At 44.0% G+C, this 12,960-nt stretch overlaps 1 protein-coding gene across 1 annotated transcript; it reads right to left on the bottom strand.

Moving 5' to 3' along the window:
* Window positions 1–1,563: 1,563 nt before the first annotated feature.
* On the bottom strand, window positions 1,564–11,938 carry ALB (albumin). Its single transcript, XM_059470307.1, has 15 exons — window positions 11,778–11,938; window positions 10,977–11,037; window positions 10,100–10,232; window positions 9,043–9,257; window positions 8,003–8,135; window positions 7,734–7,831; window positions 6,826–6,955; window positions 5,843–6,057; window positions 5,586–5,718; window positions 4,674–4,771; window positions 4,417–4,555; window positions 3,569–3,792; window positions 2,957–3,089; window positions 1,985–2,041; window positions 1,564–1,730 (listed from the first exon to the last, which is right to left on the bottom strand). Exons 1-14 carry the CDS (start codon window positions 11,860–11,862, stop codon window positions 1,991–1,993), a joined length of 1,848 nt encoding a protein of 615 aa, XP_059326290.1. The 5' UTR covers window positions 11,863–11,938; the 3' UTR covers window positions 1,564–1,730; window positions 1,985–1,990.
* Window positions 11,939–12,960: the final 1,022 nt, after the last annotated feature.

The following is a 12,960-nucleotide window of genomic DNA, read 5'->3' as shown; positions in this document are numbered from 1 at the left end:
AGGATTATGCTGGAGTTGTTAGCAGTCTGAGACAGCAGCCCAGCTACTGGCCAGGATCCATGTGTCCACTATGGCCAGAGTACGACCACTGTGACTCTGCCAAGCACCCCATCTAGATTCCTAAAACTAGGCAAGGGAAGGAGTGGTGATGGTCAGCAGTGTCCTGCAGCACACCAAGGAAGCAAGTGGAATAGCAAAGAGAGAACAAGACCGTAATTTCAGGGAGGTAGCAATACAATTTGCAGATTTACACACAGGAGTTCAAGCATATTATGCAGGCACCAAGCCAGAGCCATGAGACTTCAACAATGCATTCCTCAATAAACTTAATTATGGAGTCTAGGCTCCTTCTTTCACCCTCAGGTACTAGAATAAAAGGAAGACTGAGGAGTTAACTGAGCAAGAGGCATCACACATGGCTGGGGAAAAAAACACCTCAGAGAATCCCATGAAAAGCAGTAACATCTCCAAAGACTGCACTGGAAGTTGATCATTCCATTTCCATTTCTCTTATTTGGACACGATGACAGAGGAATTTGTCTCACAGCACTTGATGTCCATTGTCCCTTATGCCAGGGGATTGACTTAATTATGGAGTCTGGGCTCTTTCCTTCACCCGAGTTGGGCCGAATCGAGCCGAGCTCGGCCGAAGGCAGCGAGCAGGCCTGGCCCGGGCGCTGCACGGCCAGGCGGCTGCCGCCTCCCGTTAGACACCGGGCCGCTCACGGCAGCCGCCGCCTCTGCGTCCGGGCCGGAGGGAGAGCGGTGCCCGGCTCGCCCGGGGCAGCAGCCGGCCGGGATTCCCCTACAGAGCCTGGAGCGGGGAAGCCGGGACAGCCGCACAGGTGTTCGGGGGCGGGGCGGTGCCTGTGCGGGTACAAGAGCGGCAGCGGCTCCTCCTCTCCGGTTCCGCGGTGGGAGCGCCCGGAGAGGTAGCGGCGGCGCGGAGCAGGTGAGCGGCGGCGGGACCGGGAGCTGCGACGGGGCCGGGGCAGTCCGCGGCCTGAGCCTCGCCGGGGCGGTGAACTGGAATATGTCCTAGCAAATCACAGGGTTTTGTGGGCATAGGAGCAGGAAATGTCTCTCCGGGGAGTTTGCCGTAGTAAAGGGCGTGATTTAGGTGGTGAGCTTTTCAAGAGAAAATTTAAAACACTTCCTAAAAATCGAGTTAAGAGATGCAAAGCGTCTTAAAAGCAGGGCTGTTTGCAACTCTTTGCAAATGAAAAGATGCTTGATTTGTGGTTGGTGTAAAAATGATATTTTTTTTAGAACAGGTCCTTGCTGATCATTTTCTTTAGATCGAACAGTACTTTTGAAACTTCTTTTTCTATGTAATTATAATGGCCGAAGTAAAGCCTAAAATGAACATGCAATTGAATCAGGGTATTAAAGTCTAGCTAAATTTTCATATTCTTTCATAAAAACTTTCTAAGCACAATAAGCAGGAAAAAAAATCTGAAGTACAGACTCACTGTCCATATATTCTACTTAGAACAGCCATTTGGTGTAGGCAGTACTGCTGAGCTTTGCCTTGTGGCGGTCACCAGCAGACAGGGACAGGTGTGGTTTTGTAAAGCCTTTATTTTTTATTTTTGTTTTAGAGAAAGAATTGAACAGCACATAGTGTGACAAAAGAAGATTCATGAAATATTCATTCAGTACCAAATGAAAAAGGGTAAGGGGTGGCAGAAGTTCCACAGGTTTTTCTTCATGTTTTTCTCACTGGCAACCTAGATTGGAGAGACAAAAGGGAGGATTTTCTAAATGTAAAATCTTTGTAAAATGGCAGCATACTGGCAGCACCTCAGTTATTTGAGCCCTGTGCAGTGGCAGGTGGTAAAACAATTAGGGAAAACACAGGTGGTGGTTAAAGGGAAGCTGGATGCTCTCTGGGGATAAGGAAGTGAAGTGGGTGGAAGGGTGGCCAGGAAGGGGCAGACAGACTGACAGACAAAGGCATTTGTGTATTACTGCTGCTACCTACCTTAGATTAAGCACCAATTCCTAATATGGCTCTGCTCTGGACTATTAGGGAAGCACCCTGGGAAAAGGAACACAAACAGTTGTCAGAGAGAAGCAAGGGGAAAAGCAGGTTGTGCTTGAGAAGGAGATGTTAGAAACTTAAACTTGTGCCTGAATTATGGTTCAAGGGATAATTCTGATGGTACTTCCTGACCCTAGGAGCCATGTGCCCCTGGATGTTGTGTGTCTTCCAGTTTTGTCAAAGTAGCAAAGAAACTTTTGGAACTGGTTAGAGACAAAATAACTCTTTCCTAAGTCTTCCCAATGTATTTAACTATGTAACACTTGGGATATAAATAAAACAAGACTTGAATTAACAAGCACTTTTATAATAGTAATAGTTCCGTGTCCTACGATATAATGAGGTGGCTACTGCAAACTGTCATTTATCCTTGCTGGCAATGCCACATGGCTCCAGATAAACCTTTTCTGTGACATGATCAGCCCAACTCCTGGTAGATCTGTATTTGCTGGGCACTTCTGAGAATTGATCCAGATGCACTTTTTACTGGTAATCCCAGAGTAGCACAAAAGGAAGCTTATGTATGCTAGAGAGAAAGTTAAATGCTGCACGTGTTTATTTTTCATCTGTGGCTCTTCTGACAAGACCTGAGAGAACTTAACCTAATCTAGGACTGAGATGTTCTTTGAGCAGGTGGTTTGACTAAATTACCTCCAGACAACTTCTCCATGTGAAATTGTTTAGTGACTGTAATCTGTGCAGCCAAGATAAACAGTGAGCTCTGGCCATTTATTGTAAAGGCACAGGGACAAGTGACCACAGCAGTTTGCAGAACAGCTTTCTATAGTACTTAGCTTCCAGGTTCCTGTATATGTGGTTTGAGGGTTTTTATTTGAAGATTTTTTTGTTGCTTTGGTGGTTTGTGTGTGTTTTGTGTTTTGTTTTTTTTTAAAAAAAGGAGATAGAAAGTACCTCTTCTCCAAGGCACCCTTCAACATCTGCCTGCTTGCAGCACTTTTCCACCATGGCAGTGAAACTCCCACCAATTGTCTTCATTTGTTCTTCTGTCATCTGGGGCTTGCGCTTGATGAGGTTGACGAGCATTCTGAAAAGAAAGCCACAAGACAGAATTAATCTTGCTGTAGGATTCCTGCTTTACAAGACCTCATTCCCCCAGGCACTGCTCATTTCAGGGTTTTTTTTGTCATGCCTAGACAAGCCTGTTCCTGTTGGTGACTCCAAACTCCCAGTCCAACACAACCATCAGTTGCAGCTGAGTAAGAACTTAGGGGAAAGGATCTGTATGTTGTCCTAATTAAGTACATCCCAAGATTTGCACTGGCAGTGGGCCTACATGAAACTGGTCAGTTAACGGAATGATTTCAGTGACTAAAAAATTCTCTTTTGCCTCTTCCACACTATATGATGTTATATGCTGAGCGGGTCAGTGCAAAGACATAGTTCCATGTGGATTTCTGTGTTGCTAGTGTAGTCCCAATCAGATGACACAACAGGGTGGAGCTTCCTTCTGTACTCCCAAGTGCTGCAGTTCAGGACCCCCCTACAAGGTGTCTTGGGGCTTACTTGAGCTGCCCTGCTTCGCGCTCAGCTGGAGCAGCAGTGCACAGCTTCTCATCGAAGTTGAACATCATGGGGTCGAAGGGTGGTGGCACGTATTTGGTGTCTACACCCATGGCAGTGAAACATGGCCTCCTGTATGAGTAGAGCTCATTGCAGCATTGGGAAACCTGCTCATTGATGGGGGTGCTCTCCTGCCTCTTGCACATGTCTTCAATGATGATGCTCAGCTGAAAAGGGCAAAGGTTAGTTACATCTTCCCAAAAAACACAGCAACTAAGTGATGTTTTTATCACAACAGCATAGCTGGAAACGCCTGCTGAGATGTGGTACGTCTTTAAAATTTAAAATACATAGGTACTCCTGGAGTGAAGCATTTCTTCATCTGCAAACAGGCAGGGCATTGGGCTACAATCAGTAGGTTTGAGGGTTTTAGGGCACTGTTTTAGGACATTTCCCAAATGCAACCTGCCACAGTCTCAGGTATGGAGCTCTGGGCAACTTGGTCCAGTGGAAGGTGCCCCTGCTCATGGCAGGGTGTGGGAACTGGACGATCTTTAAGGTTCCCTCCAACCCAGGCCATTCTATAGTTCTGTGATTCCCAATTCTATGAACTCACTCTTGCTTGCTGAGACAAAGCAAACTTGAACTAAAATTCTCACAGGATACCATCAGCTAGGTATTTAAGCTCTCACATTCATTAAAAAATGAACAGACTTGGAATTCTGTTAGGTAGATGCTTAGTGTGGTGTTTATGGAAAGATACTGTTTGCTATCTCACCAGAATTCAGTGTTTTTGTGAACAGGGAAAATCTCCAGGAGGAGGAGGGGAAAGAATAAATCCATGTACTCACGTAGTGCTCAGAACAAGACAGGCGTTTCTGCTCAGGGAGATTGCAGCACTTCTTGCCAACCGCTGTCATTTTCTTCCCGATTTCAAGCAAGGTCTCACTTGATACCTGAGGCATTTTCTTGGTGTAGCGGACCAGAATTCTGGCAAAGTCAAATCAAAATGACAGTTAGTAGAGCGTTCCTCAAATAGGAGCACATCTGGGCCACTGAAGGGAAAAGCAAAGTGAGGACTCCAGAATGTTTCTCAGGAATCACTCACCCTTTAAGGAAGTCTGCCTCGCCATGGGTATTGAACAGCTCACAGTTGGTCTTCACCACATCCTCGGTTTCCTTGACGTGCTTGTTCAGTTCCTCTTGCTGCAAACAAGTGCAAGTTTATTAGTGATATTAGAGAAGGAGTTGCTGCTAACAGTCATACAAATGTAACTTCTGACCTCTTCTAAACCTTATGTACAAAATACTCATTTTGCGAGGCTGATCATTTCTGCATAGCCAGGCTGGCGTAGGCAGGATTTGATTCCCTTGTGGGTCTTAAGTTCTAACAGAAATTTCCTTGAAAAAGGCAGCTATTTTTAAAATTTAGTTTAAATTAATTACCTGTTGGACTTATTTTATCAGCAGTGGGGATTTATGTTGATTTGCTTAAATCAAGTAAATATTTCAAATTATTATCAACTACGAGGGGAACATCTCTTGGCCAAAGCTTTCAGGAATTCAACTTATGCTGTGTCTTGTGTGTGACTGAGTTGTGGATCAGACCTGTTAGGTGTCTCTGTGTGCTGGCCATGCACACTCTCTCCCATCACAATCCATGAGCAGCCATACTCAGTGTAAGCTATGGAACTCAGACAGTAACTGAGCTATTAATTGTCAGCCTCAGGACAAGCAGAATCACATCTGAGATACGGAGGCATCAGACAGTTAGCTGAGTGAGACTAGTCTGAAATAATGTGATGTGACAAATGAAGTTACCCTGTAATCTGAGATAACCCTACATCCTTGCCATGGGCCATGGACTGCTTCATCTCCCACCAGGACATTGACCCCCCCTGGAATTAGTGTCTCCAAAAGCTTTCTGTCTGCTCTGCTGTGGGAGATCCTCAACACAGTTCTTTGATGACAGGTACCAGCCCAGCATTCAAGCCAGCTGCAAATACAGCTTTGCACCTACAGCGTTCCCGTAGCACTCAGCAGGGTTGTCTGTCTTGCAGCACTTATCCAGGAGTGTTTCATATCCCTTGGTAATCCTCATAACCAGCTGTGTGGAGAGCTCAGGGTGTCTTCGTGAGTATTCATAAACAAACCTGGAAGGCACAGCAGCAGCCAGAGCTCCTAAGTAACGTGCTGCTGTCCTCAGCACAGTGCAGCAATAACAAGGACATTTCCTCAGGGGGACAATGAGCCTGCAATGCTCTGAGCACTACTTACTCTGACAGGAATGCATCATGGTTTGCCTCATAGCTTTTACACACTTCCTTATCTTGAATGTATTTTTCAACTAGTGAAGGAAGGTTGTCGGGTTTGTTGTCAAACTCTGCCTCCATGATGCACTTGGTCCTTTCGACAGCTGGCAGCTCGCAGCAGGGCTTGAGTTTACTTGAGAAAACATCTTGTTTAGAGCACAGAGAGGCCACGAGCTCGGACTGTAAAATTAATATGTAGTATCAGACAAGCTATGAAATAATAATTTAAAGACAGGTTAATTAATCTGCTCTCTCAGCTTCAGACTCTTCTCTTTTCATTCAGGTCACCTCTTTACTCAGCAGTTTGCTAAAAAATGCTGTCTTCACACAAAGAGAAATAACTGGGGCATGGTTCCCTCCCTGATCCTAGACACTCTGGTGAGCCAGGGCACACTCCTGAGTGCCCTGTCACAAGGATGCTTGACGGATCTTGGCAGTCCTGACAGGATGCCCAGCTCTGATGGAGGACTAACCCCAGAGCCCTGGAACGAACAGGGTCAATGAGTGTGTTCAAGGTGGAGTCAGCCAGGCAATATTGACATCATCTCACTATTGCAGGGGTTTGTTCATCTGTTTTCTAGCATTCATTAGCACTACAGGAAAGCTGGATTAGTTGCAGTATGCTCGACAGGGCAGGAGAAAAAATTGCAGCCTTTTTGCATCTGCTTTTTTTTTTCCTTTATTTGTGATTGAATTGAAGTGAATAAATACTATCAAGTAGCCTCCCTGATAAATGTTCAGACAGGGCTAGATCCAGAGCTGGGCTGAAACCTACTTCCAGTAAGAGTCAACTGTGCTTATCCTGAGCTTTTCAGTGCTTGAGGAACCTTCCAGCAGTACTGAGTACCAGTTTAAGTTCCCTGGACTGTGAACATGTAGCTGCACAAATTACTGTCTTTCTAAATATCTTTCAAATATGTCGACTTTGGTCTAAAATAGTGAGCTCACCCAGTCATCCACACACTCCACCATGTCCCCATCACAGCACTCTTTGTAGACATCCTTCACATCGTGGACCATCTTAACTAGCTCTGCAAAGGGAGCCTTGGGGTACTTCTGGCTCAGACGAACAAGTTTACTGGGTAGAAAAGGAGAAAAAGACACTTGTTTTAAAGCACTGTAGGGAACAGAAACCTTGCAAGTCACTAACATGGTAAGGTAGGTCGGGATTGTTTCAAGAAAACACTCATTGTACTCATCTAATTCCTGGTGGCTAAAAAAAAAAGGGTATCAACATCTGCCCCAATAAAGCCAGAAAGGACCAAGTCTGTGGTTTTCCTGTTCTGCCTGAACTGTGAGAATCACACCCCAGTAATCTGCATCACTCTTGAGCACCTGGAAAGTGCTCCAGGTTTCTTGGCACAGGTAGATACAGTCCTGATGACATCTTTAAATGAAAGCTGACTATGTTTATAAGATAATCCTAGTCAATGTTGGTGTATCAGACTGGCAACAGAATGAAAGCACCTCTCTGTGCCCTAACAGGTTGAACCAGTTATTAAATTGAAAAAGCTTTTCTTTGTCTTACAATCACATGTTTTAACAACTGTGGTTCTGCCAAGACTGACTTTTTGGTTGGCTTAAGGTTCAAACTAGCCCCTTACTCTGCTGATTAGTGATGTGTCCATCACCAAAAGCTGTAGGCACTGGAGTGGGGTACAGCTTTGGCAAAAGTGTGCCTTAAACACACTGTGATCTCTGGTTCTGAGGGACACTCCAACAGTTAATTCTCCATCCTCCAGACTCATTCCAGAGATGGTTTAATTGCTCTGCAACTCTCACAGCTGAGCTTTTCGTAGGTCTCTCTCACAGGCTGACAAGCCTATATTTTATCCAAAAAAGTGATGGGAACTTACCTTGCTTGGAAAGTCCTCTCACCATACTTTTCAAGGATCCTGCATCCGTGCTGCTGCTTCACATCTATCTTCTTGGCTCTTTCCTTAATGACAGCTGCCTGTGGTACAGGACACACATTGTCACATTAAACTCATTATGTGCAATGGATAGGATTAATCCTGGCCTGTCTCTCCAAGTTCTTCATGCAAAGCTTTGCATGAACAGAAGCCTTCTGCCTGTGTCCTACTCAGTTGTTTAGTGTTTATCCACAGAGACCAAGCTGCTGTACCTGTGCCTCCAAGCAAGCACCAACATCACTCTCTGAGCAGCAGCTTTTAAGTGCGTTTTCATACTCAGCAGCCAGGCCCAGGATCGCTGGGGCGTGCAGGAAGGGGTTTCTTCTTGCAACACTGTAGACAAAACTAGAAGCAAAAGGAGAGCATTAGTTCTGTGTTCCAGTAAATGGCCTTAAACCTCTTGTGGCTTCTCTAACTTGTTTTCTAGTTTAGAAATCTACTTCAGAAATCTAGTTTAGTAATCTGCTTTTGAGACATAATGCCTGCATGATAGGAAATGCTCTGCTAAATCTCACCCTTCCCAAGGCAGGACTCACTAACTGTGGGTAAAGGGTGAACTCCTGATGTTCTCAGCCATCTGGTTTGACATCCATCTGCTTTTTAAAATGTGTTGTCAAATGTTGGGATTTTAGCTGACTAGAGACTGGAAAAGTACAAAGCCGTGGCTAATTCCAAGTTTTGCACCTGCTAGATAGTGTGTCCTTGGGCCTAGCTGTAGTAGGATAACAAATAGTGAAAGAGACATGAGAAAAGAGAGATGTAACCCCTAAGGAATGGGGAAGAGCTGATGTTGTGGTGTGGCCAATGGACGGTGTAAATTACAGAATATTCATAAGCTTATTATTTGCTGTATAAGTGTTTGATGCTTTCTTCAATAAAATGGGACCTGTGATGAACCATCTGGTGTCCTGGTCTCCTTCTCTCGACAGTCAAATACTTGAAAATTCTAGTTTTCAGTGTGAAAACTCCATCTATGGACCTGCCACCAAGATTTTATTGCCAATTTTTGTTCTTTTCACTGTTACCTTTCTTCCTTCTTGCCAACTACACAAAGAGAAGTGGGAAGCTGGAGCGAATAAGTTATCTAATCAGGATTGGAAACACTGAGTTTTCAGCAGGTTTGGGGAAGAAAGTTTATCCAAGAGGTATAAAATGGGATCCTTAACCCCTGTTTGGCATGCAAAAACCTGCTCTTGCATGAGATGAGCAAATGTGATCAGAGTAAGACAGGACAAGTGGCCATTTCCCTTACTTTCCCAGGAGCTGCACGCGGTGGTCCTTGTACTCGTTGCAGATTACATCAGCAGCAGGTCTCTGGTAGGGCTGGACAAAGTCTGGGTGCTGCACTTTGAAGGACAGGAAGCACTGGTTTCTTTCGGGGTCAGCTTTACCACAGCAGTCAGCCATGTCACCATATGAGTCACGGAGTTTGTCCACTTGGCAGATTTCATCCAGGAAAACAGAGGGCTGGAAAGGGAGAAGGGAGGGTCACAAGTAGTGTTGATATATAGACAGCGCCATGTATTGTCTGCTTATCTGCAAAAGAAAAGCCAGGCTGAACAGTAAATAGGTTTTTACTGAATAAGATTTAGACCATAAATCAAATTAATCTACTGTTTTTCAATAATTTCATTAAGTTTTATTTTAGGTAGTCTGTCATCAAAATGGTTCCAATGCTTTACTGAAAAAAAAATTAATTATAATTTAAAGTACTCTGTGCAAGACAGTGATCTACTTTTACTTATAAGCTAAACTGAGTTTTATGAACTAAACTGAGTTTTCAGATGATTTGAAGCAGAATTTGGTGGAAGCCTTTAGGGAGAACTCATATCTAGCTGAACCTGTTAGATGTCCAGGAGTCCTAAACACCTGCACACTTCTTTGGTTACCTGATTTTAGAGGAATTTTTTAAACCCTCATAAACTAAGTGCCTTAAAGTAGCACAGACACCTTTTCAAGTCACCCCAGTGTGGAAATCCACACACTTGGGTCACTAACACCTAGAATTAGGCCTGCACTTCACAGCTGGGGTTTTGTACCAAGTGCTAACGTGTATTTTCCGGCAATTCTAGGCTGAATGTGCCAAAGTGTGGTATTTGGTCTCTAACATAATGGATCATTTAGGCACTTGTTAAAGGCAGAGGTTTAGAACCTCACAAAACCGAGTTCTTTGTTCAAGCACTGAAATCTGAGCATTGGCCTGTGACAACAGGCACACCTGAAAGGTTCAGGTGTAAGCCCTCAAGCAGGGTGATCCTGGCAGCTGCACAAAGCGAGGAGAAATGCAATAGTGAGGTTTCACTGCCTACCAGTGGTTTTGAGCACTCGGGAGCATCCTCGTTGGCCACACACTTATGTGCCAGGTCAACCACATCCTTCACCAGCTTGGACAGTCCATCGTAGGAGCATCTCTGCAGGTACTGGGCAAATGTGATCATGGCACTGAAATACAAAGCACAGTTTGACGCTGAGGAACATCAGGCAGTATTTTCAAAGGTGCCTCTGAATTGAACTGGTTTGTTCAAATGACATGCACAAAGGTTCACCAGAATACCATCCAGAGCACAGTGCCATATCTCACTTCTGTCTTGTTCTCTCCTCCTCTCTGAACATGTTTTAACCTTCCCAATAACCTTTTAACCTTCCCAATAAAAAAGTCTTGAATATTAAATTATGAACAAACCAGAAGAGACTGTGATTGGAGTTGTCTGTTGCTTTTACCAGCAAACTCATAAATGCCATGACCTAAGCTGGATTTGGCCACTGTTACCAATTATGACCTTCAGGCTGCTTTCTGTCAGCACTTATGTGTCTGTCAGGGCCCTCTGTCTTTCCCAAAACCAGTTTCAAATGAAGGTCACTGATTTGTCTCAGAAAACCTGTCATAGGTTTGTTTTTTGAGGTTGGTAGTTTGTGGTTTTTCTGGAAATGTTGCCAATGCAGCATAATTTCTCTTCATTCAAGGAACAGCAAACCTGCATTCCTCATGCGTATTTTATTTTCAGAGAAGGAAGAGGCTTTTTCACAAGGTTTGCAAGGAGTTCTTTTCCCAGAGAGTAAGTCTTTGTGACATTTGCAGGTCTTAAAATATTTCTAGGTTTTGCAGTAACAGTAAGGGGCTAAGTCAGTGTGTCTGACTTAGGGACAAAAAAACCCATCAGAAGATGAAGTTGAACATTCACTTACACTGCCTTAAATGTCTCTTCCTTCAGGTCATTGAAGCGGTGGGCAATCGGGCTCTTGTGCTCTAGGAAGGAAAACGGAGGGAGCGGTGGTGCTCACTGTCACACTGGCTGTGCTGGACCCTGCAAACACATTCTAGGCACCATGGGCCAGATTCTCACCATGTTCAGTGTTCACCTGACTCCTTTACTTGATAACTTAAGAACTTGAACTCTTTCTTATTCATTTGTCTGCAGATACCTGACTCTTAGGTCTGCTTGTCCTTCTGAGGGAACCCCAGCCTGTGATTTTTATGATCCTAATAGAATATTTACCTCGGTAAGCAACTACTTCATTAAGATACTCAAAATGACTATTGGGACTTTACTATTTAGGGTTAGCAAATGTGTCCTTTGGGTAACCACCACCACCCCCAAACGCTGCAAATAAAGCAGTGCAGCTGCAGTTTGATTAGAGCAAACCTTCTTCCTCTGAACACTGAATTATTAACTTGTCAAAAGACAGAACTCCCACAAGCACAGTGCAGCTGCTTTTTCCCTGGTGGGAAGGAATAGATCCTGACTCATTGACATTTGTTCATGCACCACACAGATGTTGCAGAGGCATGGCACCACACTTGCTCAGCTCAGTTGTCCTGAGTGTCCTACCCATCTCCCCCCCGTCTCTTCATTTTGTTTCTTTTCAAGTCAATCATATTTTTCTGTTCAATATGGATCAGGCTCCCACGAATTGTTAGTGAAGCTCTATTAAAGCATTAAATTGATAGAAAAAAGCTTCCAAGAGAACTAATTAGTCTTTTCTTACCTGCATCTCGTGCAGTTCTTTGCAGATTCCTGGAACTGGCAGAGCTCAGGAAGATAATAAATGAAATTAATGTTAACCACTTCATGGTTGCAGGTTATGATGTGAGCAAAATTGCTCAAAAATGCTAGGAAGATTGAAGGAAGAGCATTTGCTTATATACCCTTCACTACCTATGCCTGTAAAACATTAACTCTTGAGCTGGCATTTGTGGATTGCCATTTGGCCTGAGGAGGATTACAAAACTTCAGCTGTCCTTGACAAAAATTAATTTGATATTAGTTATTTATTCTGTGTTGTTACTATGGGCCTTTTTGTCCGGAAGAGGTCGAACCTCACAGCACCCAAAAAAGATAAAGTTTTGCGTAAATTTCCTTATCAAATGACAAACAAGGAGTTCAAGGCATCAGACAAAAATGTCATCAGGGCTAATCCTATAGCCTTCTTTTTTTTGCTACTATTTGTTCAAAAGCAAAGCATGTTGGTTTTGTATAGCAACAGCTCACCCAGAGAGGACTCAGTCCACCTGAAATTAGAGAATTTTAATTGTAAATCACTTTATTGAGATGACATGGCTAATCTAGACATGTGTGGCTGATTTGAGCTCCTGAATTTGTTAGGTCCTGCTCTGGCTTTCCCTGGGTGCTGCTGTTCACTGATATCCAGAAAACAGCCCAATGCATGGGTAAACAAATACAAGAGCTGTCATTTCAGAATTTTTGCAATTTCTCATTTGTACTGAAATCTTCCCAAGAGTGATCTCTTAATTAAACATTGCTCTCATCTCTGTAAAATTTCTCATTGGTTAGTCAGTAACTTAGGAGACCAGACACAGGAAAAATGTGCAGTTTGCACAGAGCCCCAGGACATGGAATAAATCAAAATTACTTTTCAGGAAACCCAGTGAGATGCTTCAAAAATTCCCAAACAAGTACAGGGCTGGATCCTTGCTGAGTGCAAAGTGGTGTATCTTCCCAGTGGGAGATAGTAGGATTTACTGTAATTAATTTATGTCCCCAGTGTGTGGATATCAGCCCACACAACTGGAGCTTGTGTGCTGCCTTGCAGCTCTGCTTTGTGAGCACCCACATGGTAGAGCCAAGCCTGCGGTCTCCAAACCCTTCCTCAGTTTTTAAGGTTCCCTTTTCTGCTCTGTTTTTGTTCCTCTGGTGAGAAGTTTTGCCAT

Source organism: Ammospiza nelsoni, chromosome 4, assembly GCF_027579445.1.
Source record: "Ammospiza nelsoni isolate bAmmNel1 chromosome 4, bAmmNel1.pri, whole genome shotgun sequence".
Classification (NCBI taxonomy): domain Eukaryota; kingdom Metazoa; phylum Chordata; class Aves; order Passeriformes; family Passerellidae; genus Ammospiza; species Ammospiza nelsoni.
This window is presented reverse-complemented; position numbering and strand designations above follow the sequence as displayed.

What these genes read in the sequence shown, in the direction of transcription:
- ALB (XM_059470307.1), bottom strand. Translation starts at nt 11,862, where the DNA reads ATGAAGTGGTTAACATTAATTTCATTTATTATCTTCCTGAGCTCTGCC. An exon ending in CTGAGTGCTACGGGAACGCT is followed by an intron (nt 4,772 to 5,585) that starts GTAGGTGCAAAG and finishes ACTTGTTTGCAG; the next exon opens with CAAGAGGAACTGAACAAGCA. An exon ending in TGTCTTGTTCTGAGCACTAC is followed by an intron (nt 3,793 to 4,416) that starts GTGAGTACATGG and finishes TGCCCTTTTCAG; the next exon opens with CTGAGCATCATCATTGAAGA.